Source organism: Octopus bimaculoides, chromosome 1, assembly GCF_046866305.1.
Source record: "Octopus bimaculoides isolate indiv1 chromosome 1, ASM4686630v1, whole genome shotgun sequence".
NCBI classification, from domain to species: domain Eukaryota; kingdom Metazoa; phylum Mollusca; class Cephalopoda; order Octopoda; family Octopodidae; genus Octopus; species Octopus bimaculoides.
In genome coordinates, this window is record NC_142928.1 from 129,927,098 (window position 1) to 129,952,064 (window position 24,967).

At 37.1% G+C, this 24,967-nt stretch overlaps 1 protein-coding gene across 3 annotated transcripts in view; it reads left to right on the forward strand.

Annotated features, from left to right (window-relative positions):
* Window positions 1-24,967, forward strand: part of LOC106870830 (uncharacterized) — a 109,242-nt gene that overhangs the window by 50,118 nt on the left and 34,157 nt on the right. For all 3 annotated transcript variants that reach the window (XM_014917054.3, XM_089358079.1, XM_052970307.2), the window contains 3 exons: window positions 11,094-11,303; window positions 12,305-12,395; window positions 20,487-20,574. In XM_014917054.3, coding sequence (XP_014772540.1) covers window positions 11,094-11,303; window positions 12,305-12,395; window positions 20,487-20,574 — 389 coding nt within the window. The remainder of the gene's footprint in view (window positions 1-11,093; window positions 11,304-12,304; window positions 12,396-20,486; window positions 20,575-24,967) is intronic.

Genomic DNA, 24,967 nt, shown 5'->3' on the forward strand with positions numbered 1-24,967 from the left:
GTCTTTTACTATAGCCTTGGGCCGACCAAAGCCTTGTGAGTGGATTTGGTAGACGGAAGCTGAAAGAAGCCTGTCATATATATGTATATATATATATGTATGTGTGTGTATATGTTTGTGTGTCTGTGTTTGTACCCCCGACATCGCTTGACAACCAATGCTGGTGTGTTTACGTCCCCGTAACTTAGCGGTTCAGCTAAAGAGACCGATAGAATAAGTACTAGGCTTACAAAGAATAAGTCCTGGGGTCGATTTGCTCGACTAAAAGGCAGTGTTCCAGCATGGCCACAGTCAAATGACTGAAACGAGTAAAAGAGTAAAAGAGTAAAGAGAGAGAGAGTTAAGTCAGGACATCAAAATTCCAATTGCTTGAAGTTTATGACATCTAAACTGATCTATTCCCACTATTTCATTGGTATAAGCTAAGATTTATGGTTTCCATGTGGGGTTCATTAAAAATACATTATTTAAAAAAAAATTATGACTTTACACCTGTTTGACACAGCAGCTGCAGGCTGGACGAGGCCTCATGGCAAGCCCCACACCAGATTGCTGGACATGATTGGGGAAGATCTCCAGAGTCTTGACATCACCTTAGAGGATGCTGAGGGGCTGGCACGGGACAGCCAATGAGGGAGAGCACTGGTGACCTGGTTGGCTCTACACAAGATGACTCCTTTGGGACCATTAACTTGGAATGACCCCAGCCCCACAAGCAAGAGCACGAAGCCAAGTCAAGCCAATCATCATCATCAAATATCATCATCATCGTTGTCATCATCGTTTAACGTCCGCTTTCCATGCTAGCATGGATTGGACGTTGCATAATAAGTATTACATGGTTCCGGATTCAATCTTACTGCATGGAATCTTGGCCAGGTATTTTCCGCTCTAACCTTAGGCTGACCAAAGCCTTTGTGAGTGGTTTTGGTAGACAGAAGTTGAAATAAGTCTGTCATATGTAAAAGATAAAAGATATAGTATATGAACATCCAAAAAACATCATTACAATAGAGCAAGCTGACTAGAAATTATACGTTTTGTACTTTTAGTACTTTTAGATTTATTGCAGTCATGTTTGACATATAATACATTCAAATGCAGGCTATTATTAACTTTGTTATTAGTAAAGAGAAATGTATTTGTTATGCAAATGTTTTGTATATTTTCTGAAACTAATCTAACCTTACTGAACCTAATCTAACTTATCATTGTCATAGGTTAGGTTTTGTTAGGTGGAGTTAAATTACTTTTGAAAAATATACAAAATTTATGATCATACTCTCTCTTTATAGATTTTATTTTCAGCTGAATTATTTTTACCAAATTATAGGCTTTTTGTGTTATTAATATAGAGATAGGGATATTTAGATAGAGAAATATATTTAATTTCTAAATGAAAAATAAGGCAGTGAGCTGGCAGAAACGTTAGCATTTCATCTGTCTTTACATTCTGAGTTCAAATTCCAACAAGGTTGACTTTGCCTTTCATCCTTTCGGGGTTGATAAATTAAATACCAGTTGCATACTGGGATCAATCTAATCGACTGGCCCCCTCCCCCCAAATGGCTGGAGTAGAAAAGAATTTCTAAATTAAAACAAAAATCCATTACATGCAAATGTCTTCTATGGTTCACTTGTTTCAGTTATTGGACTGCAGTCATCCTGGGATACAACTTTGAAGAATTTCGTTGAATAGGTGAACGTCACTACTTTTTTTGTACTGTTACTTATTCTGTTGGTCCCGTTTGCTGAACCATTTAGTTACATGGATGTAAATAAACCAACACCTCACCAACAGTGAGGGACACACAGCACAAAGATACACACTCATACACACACACACACACACACACACATGCACACATACACACACACACACACATGCACACACACACACACACATGCACACACACACACGCGCACAACAGGCTTTTTAGCTTCTTTTAGTTTCTGCTTACTAAATCCACTCACAAGGCTCTGGTCAGCCTAGGACTATAGCACCAGACTCTTGCTCAAGGTGCCACTCAGTGGGACTGAACCCAAAGTCACATGATTTAACCATACAGCCACACCTGCATCCAAAGGGTTTTTAAAAAAAAGGAAGCATTGCATACACCACAGTTAGCTGTGTAATGCTATGTATTGGGTGAATGACTGGATAATAGAAGAGTGATAAAAAAGCAATCAACATTTCACTACTACACATCCAATATATTTTACACCACTCTCTTGAACGTATACCTTTTCTTTTACTAAAAGTTTTAGCACTCCACACCTTCCCCTCACTAATTTCTTAATTCATCTATTATTTAAATTCATTCACTTGTGAAGCAGGAACACCTGCTGAATGATCTCAAGTCACTAAGCCTATATGTGCAATCATTAATGAAACAAGAATATCAAAGATATACTTGTTTGCCCTTCTTTCAGCTGACTTTCAGTCTACACTTTTTTTAGCCAACCCAGATTTAGTGGCCTAGCAATGCTGCTTCAAAAAGCTATGGTATGATCTTCTTATACTTTGATAGTTGGTCAGTGGTCCTAGATGTGAACAACAATGGAAAGGGTAGGACTGTTTATGCCCCAACATAAACAGGATTTCTTCAGATTTCTAGAGACATTCCTAGGAACCTCTCTCTTATAAATCTTGGTGAGTGACTGGTATGACATCTTAAATGAGCACAGAGATTGTGGAGAGTAGCTAATAGAAGAGAGGGAATAAAAAGTCTCGTACATCCACTCAATCTCTAACAGGTATCACATGAATTTTCTGAATATACTAATGTGGACTTAACAAACCACAATGGATCATTCATGACACATACAGTTTTCATAAGAGTTAACAGTTCAATTATAAAATAAATTGTCCATAATTAAACTGGAAACTTAATACATCATTCCCAGCACAAAAAGGTTTCAGAGATGAGATGAATTAGTTTAGATGGAGTTGACAGGTGCAAATTATTAATAAGAGAAAGTGGGTTTCACTAAAAGAAAATTAGAGTAAACTCTATCAATTTTAGCTGCTGAGTAGAAAAGGAAAACAGAAAAGATATTTCATACAACATGCTTATGGTTTGAGTTGACCTTGACCACACCAATGATATATTGTTTATGCGAGAGTACATGCTCAGAAACACAACTCAGCAAAAATTGTTCAATAGGCCTAGATTGTAAAGGCATTGTGTGACAACAAAGGCTGCAGCATGTGTGAGCTATCTGATTTCCTGTAGATGTGAGCAGTTTTTCAGCAGTACTTTGCTAAATTGTTCACAGGGAACAAAGAACTGAAGATAGATATCAATGGTCTATTGAAATTCTTGTTTGAAGATGTTGAGTGCTTTAAAACCAACTTCAGCAGATGAAGTAGCAAACATGTTGAGCAACTATGCAAGGGTCAAATTACCAGAACTATATAGTCTGCTCTGCAAATTTTATTCTTACAAGCCTGATCTATTTGCTACCATCTTAGCATCTGTTAATTGCAACTGGCAGCATTCCGAGTCATGTGAGGCAAGGACTAGTGGCAATGCTGAGAATGGATTTGCCCAAGGAGTACATAATAGGTAACTTCAGGTCTATAATTCTGTTCTACTCAAAATCAAAGATTTTGGCAAAGGTACTTGCAAAGACATTGACACTTTTTATCTTTAGTATAGTCAAAGGCACACAAAGATGTATAGTTCCTGGCAAATTATCCATAACAACTTTCACCTTGTACAATATATTGTAAAGTGGTAAAGTGGGCTGAGAGAGGAAATCAAGAAAGAAAGAGTGAAGGAGAGAGAGAGAGAGAGAATTAAAGCATGGGTTGAAGTAAGAGATGAGTTGGAGGTAGAAATTGTAATAAAATTCTTGAAATAGTCAAAATAAATATATATTTTTTTTTAAATTTGTTTTTCATATCATTGTCATTAAATTACTTTATCATTAGAAATAAATATTGATGATAGCTAAGTTAACAAGTGACAATCATTTAGTGCTGATATCAACCATCACTCACTTGACCTGAAAGAATGAGAGAGAGAGAGAGGGAGATAGAATTGCAAATGAAAAAGAAAGAATGAAAGAGAGAAAGAGTTGTAAGTATCATGTGACCAAAAGAACAGATGACATAAATATTGTATAGATTCTTATGATACATATACTGTCTGTGTTGTTAGAAATTTACTCTCTAATCATATGATTTCAGTCCATTGTGCAGCACCTTGGGCAAGTGTCTCCTACTACAGCCCTAGGTTGACCAAAGATTTCTGAGTGGATTTGGTAGATGGGAACTAAAAGTAGCTCATCCTATATGTATATATATTTCTGGTGTGTGTGTGTGTATGTTTGTCTGTGTGTCCCCTTTTGTCTTAACATCATGTGGTGTTTGTGAATGAGTATTGTTCAATTCTAGTCTTCTGTGAAAACATGCCTAGCCATGATGAACAATTACCTTACTTGGAAATAGGTGAGGCTAGGTGACAGGAAGGGCATCCAGCTGTAGATAATTTTAACTCACTGAATTCTATTTGACCCATACAAGCATGGAAAAGTAGACATTAAAAAAACGATGATGGTGATAATGATGACGATCATCATCATAATTAAGCAGTGTTATTTTTATTGATAAAATCATCATCATCACCATTTAGTGTTCATGTTCAATGCTGGCATAGGTTTCACAGTTTGACAAAATCTGAGGGTTCTGTATTTAAGAGATGAGGAATTATGTACATTATTTACATTTCACAGATATATGCCTACGGGCATATGGTGTAGTGGTTAAGAGCATGAGCTACTAACCCCATGATTCTGAGTTCAATTCCAGGCAGTGACCTGAATAATTTATAATAATAATAATAATAATAATTACATCGAAAAATACCTTAGGAATGAGAACCCAGGTTCGAAATTTCCCCAAGACTTCTGATGAAGGCTGGGGGGTATATCAGCTGAAATGTTGTGTTAACAACAAACAACATGAGGACAAATATCCGTCAAATGTAAATAATGTAAGATCTGAGGGGTCCAAGGATAGTATCATGCTTTAGTGTCTGCTTTTGTATGGTTTCTATAGCTGGATGCTTTTCCCAATGTCAACCATTTACAGTGTGTACTGGGCACTCTTTTTGTATCACTGGTACAATTGAAGTCACTATGCAGTTGGTAATACTACAAACCCCAAATGAATGGAGGGTCAGTTTTATGTTAGTGAATGAGGGGTTGGAATATGAGAGAAGGCAGGTGAAGAAAGAGAGCAGTTTCTTGCAGAAGAGTTGCATGGTGACTCACATCTAATAGCAAAGGGAGGGAATGATCAGTAGGAGGTGTGGTATGATAGATAGGAGATGAGATGTCCAGATGGCCCTTCAAGGCACAGAGTTCATAGAAGTGAGTGGGGCAACATATTTATTGCAAATATACAAATGACAAATTTGTTTAATTTTTATCTTATTTTAAACTAATATATCTTACTATTGTTATACTTGGGGATGCTTATATTTTGCCAATTAAACACATACACTATATGTTTGGTCTTTATTTCAGCTTCATTATTATTATTTTTGCTCCATTGTCAAAGCTCTTTTGTCACACGTCCTGTGACCTCTTCAGTGACTCTTTATCCCACATTAATTGGAAAAATATGACTGTCCCCAACTATAACAATATTTGTTTCAACCCAAAGATTTCACATCAAGAATCTTGCAAAACAAACTCATAAATGTAATATATCATATTATTTTCAAAATTGGATTAATTTCCTAATTTGTATTAAAAAAAAAAACGCGAAATTTGAAAGTACCTAAATAATATAACTTATTCATTAGACAGTGGCAAAAACATGTTCCCAACATTAAAACACTGTCATATGATGAGTAACACTACTAATAATACACATTGTAGGTTGCTTGGTATTGCCAAACATATCATACTATAATACATGAAATTAATAATTAATTTTATTCTATCATTTGTTTCAGTCATTTGACTGTGGCCATGCTGAAGCACCACCTTTAGTCAAGCAAATTGACCACAGGACTTATTCGTTCTAAGCCTAGTACTTATTCTATCAATCTCTTTGCTGAACTGCTAAGCTATGGGGACGTAAACACACCAACATCGGTTGTCAAGTGATGGTAGGGGGACAAGCACAGACACATAAGCATACACACACACACACACACACACACACACACACACACACACACACACACACACACACACACATGCATATATATATATACACGACAGGCTTCTCTCAGTATCCATCTACCAAATCCACTCACAAGGCTTCGTCAGCCCAAGGTGCCACGCAGTGGGACTGAACCCGGAACCATGTGGATGGTAAACAACCTACTTACCACAGCCACTCTTGCACCTATAGCCACTCCTGTGCCTATATATCTGCTATTAGTTGTTAATTAAACAGCATTGTTCATTTTATTTAATTTTGTTGTTTTAGCTTATCAAAAATTTCTGTTTTGACAATTAGCACTCCATTTCTTTGTGCAAGCTCCATGAAATGTGCAAGCTCCATGAAATGTGCAAGGAAAAAATTCAAATTATGGCAATTGTGCTTAAATTATTACCATCATACACACATGCACACACACATCATTATTTGAGTTCTGAAAACATTGCTAATCAAATTTCTATAAATACTTAATCATAGCAATCCTAATCTCAAATTATATATAAAATATTCTTCCTTTATCTCTCCTTCCTCTTCTCACTTTATCTATTTATCTGTTTATCTCTGCATTTCTTCTGCTCTCTCTTTCTCTTTCTGCCTGTTTCTCCTCTCTCTCTCTCTCTCTCTCTCTATATATATATATATATATATATATATCATCGTTTAATGTCCGCTTTCCATGCTAGCATAGGCTGGACGATTTGACTGAGGACTGGCGAACCAGATGGCTACACCAGACTCCAATCTGATCTGACAGAGTTTCTACAGCTGGATGCCCTTCCTACCACCAACCACCCTGAGAGTGTAGTGAGTGCTTTTTACATGCCACCGACACGAGGGCCAGTCCAGCAGTATTGGCAATGGCCACGCTCAAATGGTGTTTTTTTACATGCCACCTGCACAGGAGTCAGCCCAATGTTTTGCTTACATGCCAACAGGTCTTCGCAAGCTGAGTTTAGTGTTCAATGAAGGAAAGTTGGCATGGGTGCCAGTCAACGAATTTGGTTCAATTTTCAATTTCGATTTCACTTGCCTCAACAGGTCTTCGCAAGCAGAGTTTTGTGTCCAAAGAGGGAAAGGTAGGCATAAGTGGGCTGGCCACACCCCTTGTAAAGGCCACTGGTTATGGTCTCACTTGTCTTGCCAGGTCTTCTCACGCACAGCATATTTCCAAAGGTCTCGGTCACAAGTTATTGCCTCGGTGAGGCCTAATGTTCGAAGGTAGTGCTTCACCACCTCATCCCAGGTTTTCCTAGGTCTACCTCTTCCACATGTTCCCTCAACCGCTAGGGTGTGGCACTTTTTCACACAGCTATCCTCATCTATTCTCGCCACGTGACCATACCAGCGCAATCGTCTCTCTTGCACACCACAACTGATGCTTCTTAGGTTCAACTTTTCTCTCAAGGTACTTACACTCTGTCGAATATGCACACTGACATTATACATCCATTGGAGCATACTGGCATCATTCCTTGCGAGCTTACGCATGCCCTCAGTAGTCATGGCCCATGTTTCACTGCATAGCTGTTTGTACACATACGTCATACAGTCTGCCTTTTACTCTGAGCAAGAGGCCCTTTGTCACCAGCAGAGGTAAGAGTTCTCTGAACCTTGCTCAGGTTATTCTTATTCTAGCAGCTACAGTTTCAGCACACCCTCCCCCACTACTTACTTTGTCACCTAGGTAATGGAAGCTATCAACTACTTCTAGTTTTTCTCCCTGGAATGTGGCAGAAGTTGTTCTCTGTACATTTCCAGTGTTTATTGCTCCTAAGCATCTGCCACATACAAAAACTATCTTGCTAGTTAGCCTTTCTTTGATATTGCTGCACCTCTTATGTGTCCATAGCTTACACTGGGTACATCTTATAGAGTTTCTACCTACACCTTTTCTACAGATCGAGCAAGGCCATCTACCTAAAGGGGTTTGTGGTTTGTCTACCTTTCTACTAATTAGGACTCTGGTTTTAGCTAGGTTGACTCTAAGGCCCTTCAATTCTAATCCTTGCTTCCACACCTGAAATATATATATATATATATATATATATATATATATATATATATATATATATATATATATATATATATATATATATATAAAGAATAAGGAGAAAATGGATAGGTAAGTAATAAAATTATTTATTAATTGTAAAATATGACAACATCTCTGACAGCTGTTTCGATTCAGAAATCTTTAGATAATTGATTAAAATCATTATAAGATGAATCTCTTCAGAGGTAGTAAGGATGTACCAATTAGAAATGCATGTCGAGATAAAGGCTCTGAAAATGTTTACAAAAAGAGCCGGTGACAGAATGAACCAATCAAATATAGGGGAGAAAGTTGTGTATATTATTATGTCTTAAAGAAAGAAAAGAAGAGATTAATATAATCAACATGTATTTCTAATTGGTATATCTCAACATGTACGATATATTTCAACATGTATTTTTAATCAGTATATCCTTACTACCTCTGAAGAGATTCATCTTATAAAGATTTTAATTTTATAAATAAATTAAAGATTTCTGAATCGTAACATCTGTCAGAGATGTTGTCATATTTTATAATTAACTAGCAGTATAACCTGACGTTGTCCTGGTGTGACTTATTATGCCATCTACGATAAGTCTTGCTAGGTGAAAATCAACTAAAAAAGAAAGCCTTACAACGAAAAACCCTTATGATGTAAATATGTTCATAATTCAAAAGACGATGAAATTAATAGGGAAAGTCTGAAGGCTGTTTTGCGTAACATTATTAAGTGTACATAAATTTCATCAGTCTAATTGACTATACAAATGCTTGTGCAAAACAACTTTTTGCACTGCCTTGATTATACATAGCAGGGTAATTCCTTTTCGCAGGAGGTAGGACGGCAATTTCTGATGAAGCAATTGCTGGCAATCTGTTGCTACACAGTTCTGCCAGAATTCTATCAGATTGGGCAGTAGATGTTGATGCACCATTTTGCATTATGTTCAAAGTAGCTTCTGGAATGTGGTGAATTGCTGCAGTCTGTTGCTGTCTTTTTAAACTGGTTGCTTTCTTTCCTCAGCAAGCTCTCTTGTTTGGAGGCATAATCTATGTGCATATTAAACAGAACAACAAAAGTTATAACAGATGGCAGGGTCGATAGTTTTCACATTTCAGTAATTTTTCAGATTAACACCCGCACAATTACATAACCCTAACCCTAAAACTCTAACCTTAAAACCCTAACCCTGACCCTAAAACCGTAACCGTAACACTAACCCTCATCGTAACCCTAACCCTGACCCAAAAACTATAACCCTAACACCCTAGTGAAAATCGTGCAGGTGTTAATCTGAAAAATTACCCACATTTGTAATGAAGTTCACTGATTTGCAATGTGTTGTCCATAAGCTCCGTAGTTTGTATATTTACAAAACATTGACGAACATGAGCTTGTGTGTACGTGCACGTGTATGCGTTTGAGAGAGCGAGAGAGAAGAGGGAGAGACGAAAAGAGAGAGAGGGGGAGAAAGGAATAGAGAACGGGAGCAATGAAGAAAGAGAAAGAGAGGAAGGGAGAACGGAAGACAGTTATAAAATAGCAATGCATGTGCATGTTTATATAAGAAACACACAGAAAGTAAATCTTATATCTATAATGTTGATGCGTGTATGTGTTTATGTGTATGTTGTTGTCACAGATCACATATGTGTGTGTTTTTACGTTTCTATGTTATGAAAAATATGTTAGAGGTAGAGGGATAGAAGAAAGCTATTAAATGGGAGAGAGGAAGAAGAACGAAGTAAGAGTGAAAAGGTAGAAGGAAAGAATAGTCTTAAAGCAAGTTAATCTATGACTTTGTATGTATCACTCTCTCTCTCTCTCTCTCTTTTTTATTCTTACTCTGTATATTATATGTTGAGCGTGTGATCGATGTGTAAGAACGCCGATACAGGTAGAAGCGAAAAAATATAAAAGTTGCTAGAAACAACAGCCAAATCTCCCTTAAATCACACAAAGTAAACGGAGTTTTAAAAAATCTAATTACTGCAATGGAAAGTTCACATCTAGAAAATTCCATTGATGTAAAAATTTGTACGAAAAAGTGGAAAATGTGGATTTCTATAAACTTTTAAAAAGGCTTCACACAGATAAAGAATTTCAGCATTATATATTAAGATGGGCAACACACACACTAAAAAAAAAAAAAAATGACAGGTATTTGTATATATGTGTGTATTAATGTGTATTCTGTGTGTCTCTCTCTCTATATATATATGATAGTAAGTAAATGCGTTTTAAGAAAGATGATTCAAAAAATTCAGTTTGTAGGGAATAAATGTTTGACTGTCGATCGTATTTGGAAGAGACTGACAGGTATTTGTATGTATGTGTTTATTCAGTTTTGATAATGAAATAGTTTTCTTTTACTGTCAGTTTTTCTCCTTCCTTTCTTTTTGTATTTGTTGTTGGATTGTTCGTAAAGGTTCATAAGAGAAAGTAGGAGCTGAAGGGATTTGTAAAGGTAGTAGAAAGAGGAAATTAGATTTTATTAGGGGGGCAAATGTTTATTTGTGTAGTTTTATGGATTTTATTCGTTATTAAGAGTCATTTTGACTGAAAAAATGACGCAGTGACCTAACTAATTGTATTTAGAATATTAATTCTGATTCTTTAATCCAAGAAATTTGGAATTGTGTAAATGTATGAATTTTAAACATACACACACACACAGAGAAAATCTGCCTTTTATAGATAAGATATAGATGTCTCATTCTATTTCGTATATAATTTATAACTGTCCTATTGTTTCTGTCTACTCCTCTCCATCCTATCACAAGTTATCTTCTTTTCTTCAGCTCACATTTGCACAGCTAGTTTTATAATAATGATAAAAGGATTGAGTTTTATATTTTTGTATTTCTTCCTAGGATTTGGAACATTAACATTAAAAGATGGAAGCTATTACAAAGGAAACTTCTACAATGGGGAAATAGAAGGCAGTGGTTTTAAATATTTTGCTGAAACAGACAATAAATATACTGGAGAGTTCAAAGCAGGAGAACTTCATGGGCAAGGAATAATGGAATACAAAAATGGTTTTGTTTATGATGGAAACTGGTGTGAAAATAAGAAAGAAGGTCAGCATTCTTTATTCACAAAAATGCCAAAATTTAATAGCAGTTGAGGTAGTGGATTGGCGGATTGACAAATGAATTGTAGTATTTCAGTTATTTTTGTATATTCTGAGTTGAAATCCAGCAATGTCTTCTTTGCCTTCCATTCATCCACAAACAATAGCATAGGTATTAATAATGCTGTTGATGATCAAATTATCCCTTTAACATTCAAACCAGCCATATCCACTCTATTTTACCTGTTTTATGGTCAAACTGGCCAGATCTGGCCTCTGCCAACTACCCTATAATGTTATTCTAAAAACGAACAATCACATCATCAAAATCTCAAAGCTAAAAGATAATGTATGATTAATTGAAAACAATGTGAATAAATAAGCATTACCTTTGACAGAATAATCTGAATGTTAAAGGGTTAAGTATTCTCCTTTTAGGCACAGGTATGGCTGTGGGGTTAAGAAGCTTGCTTCCCAACCATGTGGTCTTGGGTTCAGTTCCACTGTATTTATTTTGGGCAAGTGTGTTCCCCTACAGCTACACAGTGACCAAAGTCTTGCAAGTGGATTTGTTAGACAGAAACTGATAGAAGCCCATTGCCATTGATTGAAAGCTTCTAATTATCACTCATTTTCTTAGTCCTTTTTAGCAAAAGCAAAACCAGTCAACTATGCAAAGTGAGCTTCTTAAACATACAGCCATGTCTGGAATGAAATATTTGACTGATAGCATCAAAGATTCAGCATCACCATTATTGTTGCAATGCTACCATTGCCATCATCATTGTTGCTGTCATCAACATCATTGTTGTCTTGTTGTCCTAGTTGTCGCTGTTGTCATCATCATCTTCTTCATCATTGCCATTCTACAACCATTTTCCATATTGGCATGGATTGGATAGTTCATCATAATCTAAGTCAATTCTTATTTGAAGTTGATGCCCTTCATGAAAGACTGAAGACGTCTCTCTTGTATGTTAAGATAATTTCTTCTGTTTTTATTCCAAGGCTATGGAAAATTAAAGTTTCCAGATGGTTCTGTATACAAAGGCTACTTCCATAATCACAAAAGACATGGCACAGGAACATTTGAAATGAAGTAAGTTTGTCTCACATATTAATCAAGACTTTTAATCAATTTTTATCAGAGAACTTTCATCTAATTCTTCCAAATCTTTCTGTTAAAACTGTATTGAAACTATTTGTGGGGGAATTTTTTTTATCACAGCAACTAGTCATACACCACAAGGTTTAACGGAGCATACTGAAGCAAACCAGCACACTCGCAGCATTACCATGGGTGATGGCGAGGCTAAGGCGTTGGAAAAGCCAAGTGCCTTCACAGGTATCACCTGACACCTCAGTGAGGTGAGCTGCCAAAGGTGACAAGAACTTCACGGTTAGTGGCCCAGTCCCTCTGAACGTCTCAAATGCCACAGGTTGGAAGAGATAGTTCACTGTCAGTTCCCGATTCCTAAGGATTTTCTTCCATTTGGCTATGGAAGCAGTGACCCTCCCATTAACTGCAGCATTCAGGATGTGAGAGGGAGCAAAGGAGTCGCAGACTGTGGCATCCCAAATGAGGCACCTACCTCTACTCTAATCCAGGGACAGAAGGTAAGACCATCTGGTCTCTTTCCTCACTTCTGGATAACCCTGATGGCTCCAGAACTGAGGGGATATTAATCCAGGCCAGGGCCTGCTTAATGATTAGGTTTAGCTCAATGTGATGAGCAAAGTGACCAGCATTTATGTGGAAAGACAGACCGTGAAAACTTGTCGGGTGGAGGGGCCTACCACAGCAGCATCTCAGTCCCCTACAAATATCAGCTCCCACTGTGTGTGAGATGGAGATGCAGAGTTCATCTAGACCAAGTAGACTCCCAATGTTGGCCACAGGCAGAGCATCAATCCAGTCACTTGAGAATTTTGCACTAGCTGAAAGTAGGCAACACCTTGAAAATTAATTAGATTAATCAGAGAGAGAGTTGAAAAGGGCACCTGAACACAGATTGTCCCATACTCTCTGTTTCCATCTGTCTTCAACTGTATCTAGAACTGACAAACCCAGCTCTCTTCACTGTGATAGAGCTTCATCCATCTCCCTGTTGGAATTGGTCCATGTTGGAGGGGAGAGAATGTTGCCTACCAAAAGGGAGCAAGTGTGGGTGGAGGAAAGAAAACAGAGAAGAGATAAAGATGAGCACTTGCACAGACCTAGATCCCCAAAACATTTGGGCAAAACAGCTTGGTCGCAGGAGTCTGGGAAAAGTTTGACATTGACCAAGCATTCAAGTTTCCTGAAGATTAGGTCATCAAAGTATTGGGAGATGACAGGAATCTGTAAGAGGGACTAACTCTCAGAAAATACAATAGCTTAGGAATTGACAAATAATTCCTAAGTATAAAAAAAACCTTGGTGGGGCTCAATTACTTCAAGATCTTTTAAAAGTTGCTTGAGGTTAGCTATTTTGGATGAACTCAAAAGCTAGGTCAGTAATTGGGGCTCCAAGGGAGCACCACACTGAAGAAAGAAGAATCGCAATTGAGGAGAGGGAGCTAGCAAATAGCTTAGTAGTCTGTTCATGCAAAGCTAGGTGGTTGAGGAGCCAGAGCTTGCATTTAGAGTTGTTAATACTAAGTCCTCTATGACTAAAATTCTCTATCATCATCCTCACAGTTGCAAGCACCTTGTTGGGACGGCCTCCCAAACAAGCATCATCAAGGTACCAGACATTTAGGTCTAGGTTGGTCCCTATCTTGGTAACATCATCAATACCCAATGCAAATAGGGCAGGACCAAGTGAATCTTCCTGTTGGTCCCCAGATACAGATGGGATGATGTAGTCACCAAATGAGAGGTAGGAGGGCTCCCAATAGGCTTGCCAAACAAAGTGATAAAACGGTGGGAAATTCTCCCTTACTGCACAGAGGATGGCATCTTGACTGATGGAGTTAAAAGCATTCTTAAGGTCAAGTTTGAGGATGACCTTTGGAGACTCAGAGGGAAAGTTGGTGAAAGTCCTGATGGCATGAGCAGCAGCCTCACAACCTAGCTTAGTACCCACTCCTAGCTGAATAGGGGAAAATTCCTTGGTCAGGCAGTTAGAAACTGGAGACAGGCACACTTTTGCTGTGAGCCATCACAGTGTACAGCCAAATGTTATGAGGCAGAGGTCACCTTTGGGTCCCAAAGAACAGGGGACGAATGTAGGCAAGGACACTCTCAGACAAGAACAAGTTTATGAACTGTGTTAGGTTCTCCCAGAGTTCGAGCTCAGCATCACCAGCTGACTGAGATACCATCCTTGAGATGCTGAGGTCAAAAGCCATAGATCCCAGTGCCAGAACCTGCTGGAAAAGAGGCAATTGTCCTCCTGACATTGTCAGGGGTGAAGATGGGTTGCAGAAAACTTGGTGGGTCAGGCCAGTGTAGGTGATCATCTGGAGGGGCCAGAGGATGTTACTCCTTCAGTTGGTTGAAGGAGTCTGTGGTACATGAAATGAGAGAGTACAGAGAGGAAAGAAGGCAAACAACCCCTTTAATATCAAAATTGCTAAATTTGGCAGCCTTTTTTATGTTACATGGTCGACTTTTGTTCGTGTTGAGCTGATGATTGACCTGAGATGAACAGTGGTTGGGATAGATTCAAGCAGCTCGAACTGCCATATCATGTGGAGGGAGACCAAAGGGAACAGGAACAGAACTTAATACATGTGCAAATCCAATGAACCAGGGATGGCATTTTTGTTGGCACAGTTTTATTATATTTGGCTGTACTTTCAACCACTGGAGGAAAAATAAGCTTTCAGCAAACCAAATATTAGTTTTATTTCCCAGTTTTATTTATTTCATTTTCCTTATGTTATTAGGTGCCAATGTGAATATACTTGATCATGACAACTTGCTATTTCTCAGCCCTACCACCACCACCACCATCCAAAATGAACCTGAAGAAATATATCAAAACAGTACTCATCATCATCATCATCATCATCGTTTAACATCCGCTTTCCATGCTAGCATGGGTTGGACGATTTGACTGAGGACTGGTGAAACCGGATGGCAACACCAGGCTCCAATCTAATTTGGCAGAGTTTCTACAGCTGGATGCCCTTCCTAACGCCAACCACTCAGAGAGTGTAGTGGGTGCTTTTACGTGTCACCCGCACGAGGGCCAGTCAGGCGGTACTGGCAACGGCCACGCTCAAAATGGTGTCTTTTATGTGCCACCCGCACAAGAGCCAGTCCAAGGGCACCGGCAACGATCTCGCTCGAAAATCTTATGAAGGCCAGTTAGGCGGTACTGGCAACGGCCACGCTCAGAATGGTGCATCTCATGTGCCACCCGCACAAGAGCCAGTCCAGGGGCACTGGCAACGATCTCACTTGGCTTGCCAGGTCTTCTCACGCACGGCACATTTCCAAAGGTCTTGGTCAGTAGTCATCACCTCGGTGAGGCCCAATGTTCGAAGTACTGTGGATAATATTAATTTGAATGAAACTCAATAAAATTTATTTTCTTAATATAGATCATCATTATCATCAATATCATCATCATCATCATCATCATCATAGATCTATTTTCCATGTTGGCTTTGGCTGGACAGGTCATCACTGCCTGAATCAGTTAGTCATGCCTTATTTAAATTTATTGTACTCCTAAATGTGTTAAAGGACTTCTTGCTTATACATTTGCTCTCTATGATGCTTATAAGGAAAATAGTATAAAACCAAATTGTGATATGTACATTCTATAAACATAACATTTGGTTTCATATCAATGAATCTTGAAAACATTAAGTTATGTTAGCCAGCTAGCATTATTTGCTCCATCTACCCTAAGTCCAATGCAATTATTTATACGAATGTTGTTTGTTGAGAAAATTTCAATTACATGATAAAACCTTTCACTAGTTGTTAATATAACACAAATTATACTTAAAAAGGATAACTGCACTCCTTTGATGCTTCTGGCAAAATATATATAAGCATGTTTATTTTATGAGGCTTATATCAGTTGATTAAATTTGTTGATTAACGAGTGTTTTGATTAATGATTCTTTGATTTATAATGAGTATTCAGATGTTGTTTTTAAGTCATCAGCTAACTCTTCAGGCTAAATCAGAGCAATAACATTTTTGGTTAAACTTATATTAAATGTTTGATGTCACTTAATACACTTTCTGTACAGTAACTTGCTATTTCATTAATTCGGCATCCACCAATCAAATACTACCATGTTTACTTTATTTATTTTCAAATTTTTTTCTCTTCTGCCTTTTGGGTACTAACCTTAATAAATATGTTTGAAAGTAGATTTGAGTTTTTACAACAATTTTCTGTCTTTCTGTTTCGCAGATTTGTCATGATCAGAGGTTTTTGTTGTTTGTTTTCCCTAGTGTATGTAACAAAATTCAACCTTTTAATATGAGAAAATTGTAAGTCAATGGAAACAGCCATTAACAATGGCATCCTTCAATACTTTGAATCTCTCTTTCTCTTCAGCAACTGCCAATATGTTTTCTACAGAGCTAGTTCCACTGGAGACCTTTTTTATGTCACTCACCAATGGGCTTTCCCTTGAGAGAAAGTCAATGAAACCAATGTTGTTGCCCTAGACATCAGCAAAGCCTTTGACTGTATTTGGCTTGTGAACGTCCTATTGAGTCATATGTTCATAGAGCTCTTTCTTGCTCCATTCTTAATCAACTCTGATGAGCCCAGGGTTTGGTTTTGTTCTTCACTCTTTTCCTTCTACAATCTACTTACCACATTCAATAATTCCCATTCATATCCAGATTATACAAGTCATCATTCTTACCTAACCTCCTTCAGTCATGCATCATTTACCAGTGAAGCTGCATAGCTAGGACTACATCCCAAAGGCTAGCTCTTCATTTTATATATACATATATATATATATATATATATACATATATACATATATATATATGCAGATAGGAAGTTACGTAGGTAGGTAGGTAGGTAGGTAGGTAGGTAGGTAGGCAGGCAGGTAGATAGGTAGGTTAGTCAGTCAGTCAGCTGGTTGGTCTGTCCATTGGTTGATCAGTTGGTCCCTTCCTTCTTTCTTTCCTTCTGTTCAAAGACCAATCAACACAGTTAGTCAATTAGGTATGAATGAAGAAAGTAAGATCATAGAATTACATTTTAAGCAAACCTACAAAGAATATAGTTTACAAAGAGTCCAGGCAGGCTGGTGAACATACAGAGATGATGATGGTGGTAGTGGTGGTGGTGGTGGCGGCGGCGGTGGTGTGTGTGTGTGTGTGTGAGAGAGAGAGAGAGAGAGAGAGAGAGAGAAAGAGAAAGAGAGAGAGAGAGGAGAAATTTGTTATAAATTATTTAATAATATCCAAAGTGAGAAAAGTGACTCCATTCAGAGGAAATTAAGAACCGCATATAATTAAGAAAATAGTCATGACATTCTAAGACAATTAAGAAGCTTGTTATCTAACACCTTCATGCATTATGATACGGGTTACCAAGAACAGTTGTGTGCTATTTTAGAATGATACTCAATATTCTTTTCCATTAAAGGGAATTGTATATTGATATCCAGAGCCATCATATATTATTATGGTTTCCAAGCTAAAAATATAATATTCAAGATTTAAAAAAAAAGTCTAACATCAATTCATAAGGTATTCATATTGCTAATTTTTATCTGTCTAATGCAACCAAATCCCCTTTTAATCACACTCTACTGTCTTGAGAAAAGACACATTGGATAATGATGTGTTGTCTCCATAATGAACAGAATGGTTGTGGCTGGAATAGCTTTGGTCTACTAGCATAGCTAGCAGGGAGCGTTAGGGGCACCACTTTTAAAGGGACGGCACTTTTAATCCTGTTGTAGGCTATTGCTGTAGGCAATATGTGTTTTTGTGGGGTCCTGGGGTGACAAAAAGGAGGGTTGCCCCAGACAGCACACACTCTAGCTACACTAGTGCTTTGGTCATAGGCCTGCTGGACCAGGGTTGACTTTAGGCTAATCAACAACTGTTCCACCACGCTACAACACTTCCAACAACAACATTTTTACACACTTTCAAAATACCATCAGACTTATGTACATACAACAAAGATTATAGATTATAAAAAAGATTCAATAATGTTATCACTATTGCCTAATTAATAGAGACGGCACACTTGTTCTGAACACCAACTGATCCCTGAAAAAATTTAGTACTTCAAGTCATCTACCTTATTAGAAATCAGTTGGTTTTATGCTGACTACTCGTAGCAGCTACTACTCTTCACTTCTGATTTATCTGACACCACTAAGCAGAGGATCATCATCCTTCTAGGTATATCCTTCCATTTTCGTCTCACAATCAAAGTCTGTAATCTCAAATCTTCTAAGTGAGTGACACACAGACATACTGCAGCAGTACAGGGAAAGAATACTACTACTGAAAGATAACCAGAAAAAGCTATGAATGTATTTGTGCTTTACATCAGATATTCCAAACTTTCTTTATCATGGAACCCTCATACAATTTTCCAAAACTGCAGGACTATGGCTTATATTTTACAAATGATCTCTATGAAATAATTCTTATAAGATAGATTTATATGAAATTTTAGTAAAAACTACTACAATGACTTTGGCTTAGCAAGTTATATACACCTCCACCCAACTTCTCACCCTGTCTATTTTAACTTCTATGCCTTACGCTAAATGCTTTCTGAATAATTTCTACCTTGAACTGCATCCCTCTTTAGATCTCAGTCTACTGAAGTAGACAAGTGAACTGTCTTTCAACTCACTAAACATAAAGTGTACAAAACCAACACATCCATAATTCACAAGTTCCTACATTTCAAGAATCCATCCTCTCCCCTGCTATGTTTAAATTATGCCTAAACAACTTACAATCAACTCCTCAAAATACACCCACAGAGTCATACACAGATGCCATCCTACTCTCATCATTCCCCAATATGCAGCTGCACAACTATTCCATCCCCATGCTAATCCCCAAGAAACACAATCCTAAACTGACAGAGCCTTTAGCATTCAGATTTCTTTATCAAATGTATTGCTCGTTTATTCACATTGTTTTGAATTAATCATGCATTATTTTGTAGCTTCAAAATTTCAATGATATGTTTGTATCATCATCATCGTTTAACGTCCGCTTTCCATGCTAGCATGGGTTGGACGATTTGACTGAGGACTGGTGGAACCCGAAGGCTACACCAGGCTCCAATCTGATTTGGCAAAGTTTCTACGGCTGGATGCCCTTCCTAACGCCAACCACTCCAAGAGTGTAATGGGTGCTTTTACGTGTCACCGGCACAAAATTTTTAGAATAACATTATAGGTTAGGTGTGAGAGGTTAGATTTGGTCATTTAACATAAAACAGGTAAAATATCTTGGCCGAATTTGACTGAATTAAATGCTAAAGGGTTAAAGCAGCACCAACCAATTTCCCTTGTCTCTCTTCTTATTCACAATGCCAGAGAACATCAATAACTACCAAGCATCACAATCAACAACATAAACATACCATACACAGGATAAAAAAAATACTTGGGGTTATGTAAAACACATCCAAAACATTCAAAATACATGTAGAATATAAAAGAAAGTCAAATTAAACACAAAGATACTTAGAACAATGACAGGTAACACATTTGGTCAACAGAAGAAAACAGTAATAGTGGTATACAAGCAATATATAACTCTACGGGTTATGCAAGTCCTCCCTGTACTCCTAATTTCTCTCCAACAAATTGCAATAAATTACATGTGGTTGCTTAGCCTGAAATAAATAGCAGCTAAATGCCTCATCAAACCATACTGTTTTTTTTTTTAAAAAAAGGTAGGGTATTGGATAATGTAGCCAGGACAAAAAGATGACATACTTATGTTTGGAACATCTTCGTTTATCTGTAGATCTTCTCAGTCAGGGTCGATTTGTGTCTGAACAATGAAAACGGCAAGAATAAGCAAAGGTACATTTGAGAATGTTGTTCTAGGTATAGTATATCTGAATAAAAAGACAAGAATCACTGACAGAACGTCTTTGATTATGGTTCTGCTTGATCAAGGCTGACCTGGAGTTTTACAACAAAATAAACTAAAAAAAAAATACACCACAAAACATCTTGATTAGATAGCACACGGTTATTATTGATAAATTATCTCTACTTTCAGAAATGGTACTACATATACTGGTGACTGGATATGTGATCGCCGTCAGGGCCAAGGACACATAAACTATTTGGATGGGTCAGAATATGAGGCCAGTATTAAATTCATCATCATCATTATTGTCTTTATCGCTGTTGTCATTATCATCATCATCAACATCTTAATATTTTTTGTGATAGCATTATTTGAACATGTATACTGCACGGCATATTGCCATTCATATAAGTTTCATATGCATATGTGTGTGTACGTGTTGTGAATGTGTGTCTTTGTCAATGCCCCCACCACCACTTGACAACCAGTTTTGATTTGTTTGTGTCCCTATAACTTAGCAGTTCACTTAAAGGAACCAATAGAAGAAGTACCACACTTAAAAGAATAAGTACTGGGGTTAATTCATTTGACTAAAACCCTTCAAGGTGGTGTTCCAGCATGACCACCATTCAATGATTGAAACAAATAAAAGATAAAGGATATAATCCAACCCTTTAACATTTAAACCAATGATATCCAGCCAAAATAATCTACCCATTTTATGCTCAAACTGGCCAGATTTGGCCTCTCGCATCTGCTCTACAATGTCATAATAAAAACATACAATCACATCATCAAAATTTCAAAGCTATGACATCATGTATAATTAATTCAAAACAATGTGAGTAAATAAGCATTATATTTGACAGAATAATCTGAATGCTAAAGAACTAAGGTATACTTTATTTTTAATAAGGCATGGCTGTGTGGTAAGAAGTTTGCTTCCCAATCACTTGTTCCTAAGTTCAATCCCACTGTGTAGCACCTTGGGCAAGTGTCTTCTACTATAGCCTCAGGCCAACTAAAGCCTTGTGAGTGGATTTGGTAGACAGAACTAAAAGAAGCCCGACGTGTGTATATATATATATACATATATATATATATATATATATATATGTATATGTGTCTTTGTGTCTGTGTTTGTCCCCCACCATTGCTTGACAACTGATGTTGGTGTGTTTATGTCCCTGTAACTTAGTGGTTCAGCAAAAGAGATCGATAGAATAAGTACTAGGCTTTCAAAGAATAAGGTCAGGGTTCAATTTCTTCAACTAAAACCCTTTAAGGTAGTGCAGTAGCATAGCTACAATCAAATGACTGAAACACGTAAAAGAATGAAAGAAATTCAATTTCAATCTCACAAGTTTTTATCTCTTCATAGGCAGAAAAAAAATGGGATTAATGTGTTCACTCCCTAATTTTGTTGGACCTTCCTCAGAATATAAACCTTCTATTCAGACAGATGACTAGCTAATAACAATATATCATCATCATCATCATCATCATCGTTTAACATCCATTTTCCATGCATTATAGTATATACAAAACAGGATTCAGCTAAATTGGCTAGCTTAATTTTCAACAATAGCGCTTACGTTAAAAATATATCTGTATACATTATTAATAGCTATAAACTAAGCTATTATTCTTTCAATGGACAGAAGATGGGTGTTATTTCATTGGGAAAAATCTAAGAAGATTAGGAACTGATCTAATCAATCATTTCCATGTTTTCTTTTTTTTCTTTCTTGCTACCCTTTCAGAACCAAATCCTTTTGTCTTTTACTTCAATCATTGGACTGCAGGCATGCTGGAGTACCACCTTGAAGGATTTTAGTTGAATTAATCAACCCCCAGTACTTATTTTCACTTATTTTATCAGTATGTTTTGCCAAACCACTAAGTTAACCAACACCGTTTGTCAAGCAGTGTTGGAGACAAACACAAATGCAAAGAAATATGCACATATATACATTCATACATACAGACACACACACACACACACACACACACATGTGTACCTTTGTATTTATGTATGTACACACAACAGGCTTCTATCAGTTTCTGTCTAGCATATCCACTCAGAAGACTTTGATTAGCGCAGCGCTGTAGTAGAAGGTTCTTGCCTACTGTGCCTGCAATGGGGCTAAACTAAGTGCAATCATTTTGTTTATTTTTTTTACATTGTATCTAAAACTGTTGTGTGCATATGTGTCTGTTTAAATGGGTTTCTTCCCCAGAGAAATTGTCTTTCACACTGCTGATATTTTTACTTGGTTAGAATGAAGCCAATATCTCATTTGCAATAGAATTATTCTTCCACAAAGTGCAGATACCATCTCTGACTAACAGCCAGAGGCTGATCATAGTTAACAACTGCAGCTAACAACTTCATACATTTAGTTCTTGATTCAGAACGAGGTTTATTTCTAACCTATATAATGTTATTTTAGCATTCTACCACATCATTTTTCTTTTCTTTTTTATAACAGAGTAATATAGTTATTTCCCTTATTTTTGTCTCTATATACATACATACAGTGAGGGTGTTTGACCAAGTGGCTAGGGTAATTGCACTCACAATCGCAACATCGTGAATTTATTCCCAGACCAGGCAGACCAAAAAACTTTATGTCGTGTTGCTCTGCAATCTTTTCAACATCTGACATGTGGTACATCAAGCACTTGTACAGGTAATGTTTATTTGATGAAGGGAGCAAGACATCACTATAAGCACAGACATCACTATAAGCAAATCAGGTTTGCGCAAGTTGTTCAGTAAGAAATTGCAGAACTGTCTCTCTCAGACTTGAGACATCATCATCTTTTAGCATCCATTTGTCCATACTGGCATGGGTTGGACGGTTTCACCAGGGCTGGTAAGCTGAGGTGCTGCACCAAACTCCAGTCTGATTTGGCATGGTTTCTACTGCTGGATGCCCTTCCTAATATAAACCACTCCGAGGGTGCTTTTGTGTGCCACTGGCATGGGTGCCAGTTGCATGACACCAGTATCTGCCATGACTATGATTTCACTTGGCTTGATGGATCTTTCTTCTCAAGCACAGCTTATTACCAATGGTTTCAGTCATTTGTCATTGCCTCTGTGAGGCCCAGCACTCGAAAGGTGCTTGTTATGTGACACTGGCATAGTTTGAGACACTATCAAAATATATATATGAATACATATATATAAATATATATACATATATTTAATCTATATATATGAATATATATATATAGATGTATATATAAATAATCATCATCATTTGACATCCATATATACGAGGGGGTGCCAAAATGTTCCTGGCTTTGGGTGAAAGAAAATACAGGAGGATCAGTTAATTATGATTTTATTCAATGTATCCCCTTCTCAGATTCACACACTTGCAGCAGTCCTTCCTCCTTTCTAAGTTCTTTAAAAGAACTTGGAAGGTTGGACTTCCATTCAAGCCTTTTGAGATACCCTTAAAGCCAGGAACTTTTCAGTACCCTCTCATGTATGTATATATATATATATATATATATATATATATATATATATATATATATATATATATATGCATACACACACATACCATCATTATCATTTAATAACCTTTTTTGCATGCTCGCATGAGTTGGATGGTTTGAAAAGAACAGGCAAGCCAGAAGGCTCCACCAGGTTCTATGTCTGCTTTGGCATAGTTTCTACAGCCTAATGCCCTTCCTAATGCATATACTATATAAAAAGCACTTGTGCTGGCTCCACATAAAGGCATCCATGCCAGTGCTATGTAAACATCACCCAACATACTCTGTAAATTGGTTGGTGCTAGGAAGGGCATCCAACCATAGAAACCATGCCAAAACAGACAAATGGAACCTGAGCAGCTCCCTGGCTGGCCAGACCCTGTCAAACTGTCCAACCCTTGCCAGCATGAAAAATAGACGTTAAATGATGATGATAAATGTAATATATATATATACTCCGGTTTGGTAAGTGAGTTCCATAAAAAATTTAGATTTAAGGTGAATATGGTACTTAAGTTTAGGCACCAGAATTAAGTATGGTATTATCCATACAATTTCAAAATAAGGTGATTAAAATCAAAAGAAACATGCTATAAAAGTTCAATTTAAATTTAGATATGTACTAATTATAGCCTAAGATAAACATGGTAGATGTTAAAATACCACACTATAAATAAATGGAGTCGCATGAAACGATTGTACTGCATTAACTTTGGATATCCTTGTTGCTTATTTTGATATACATATATATATATATATATATATATATATATATATATATATATACATATATATATATACAGTATATATACATATTTATATGTATGTATGTATGTATGTATTGGGTTGGCAACTAAGTTCCTGCCGTTCTTTTTAATTTAAATTTTTTAAAAGGTTTAATAAAAAATAACAACTAATTAATCAATAATGTATCCACCCTTGTTGTTTACAACTTCTTCTCAACGTTCAACAAGATTTTCAATACCTCGTTGGTAGAAATCACCCGATTTCGACTCGAAAAATTGATCCACCCAAGCTCTCAATTCTGCATCAGTATTGAATGAAACTCCGTTGTTGCCAAATCAGGAGAGTATGGTGGTTGTAGCAGCACTTCCCAGCCATGCGCTTGAATGGCTTCCTTGGTCATATTGGCGATA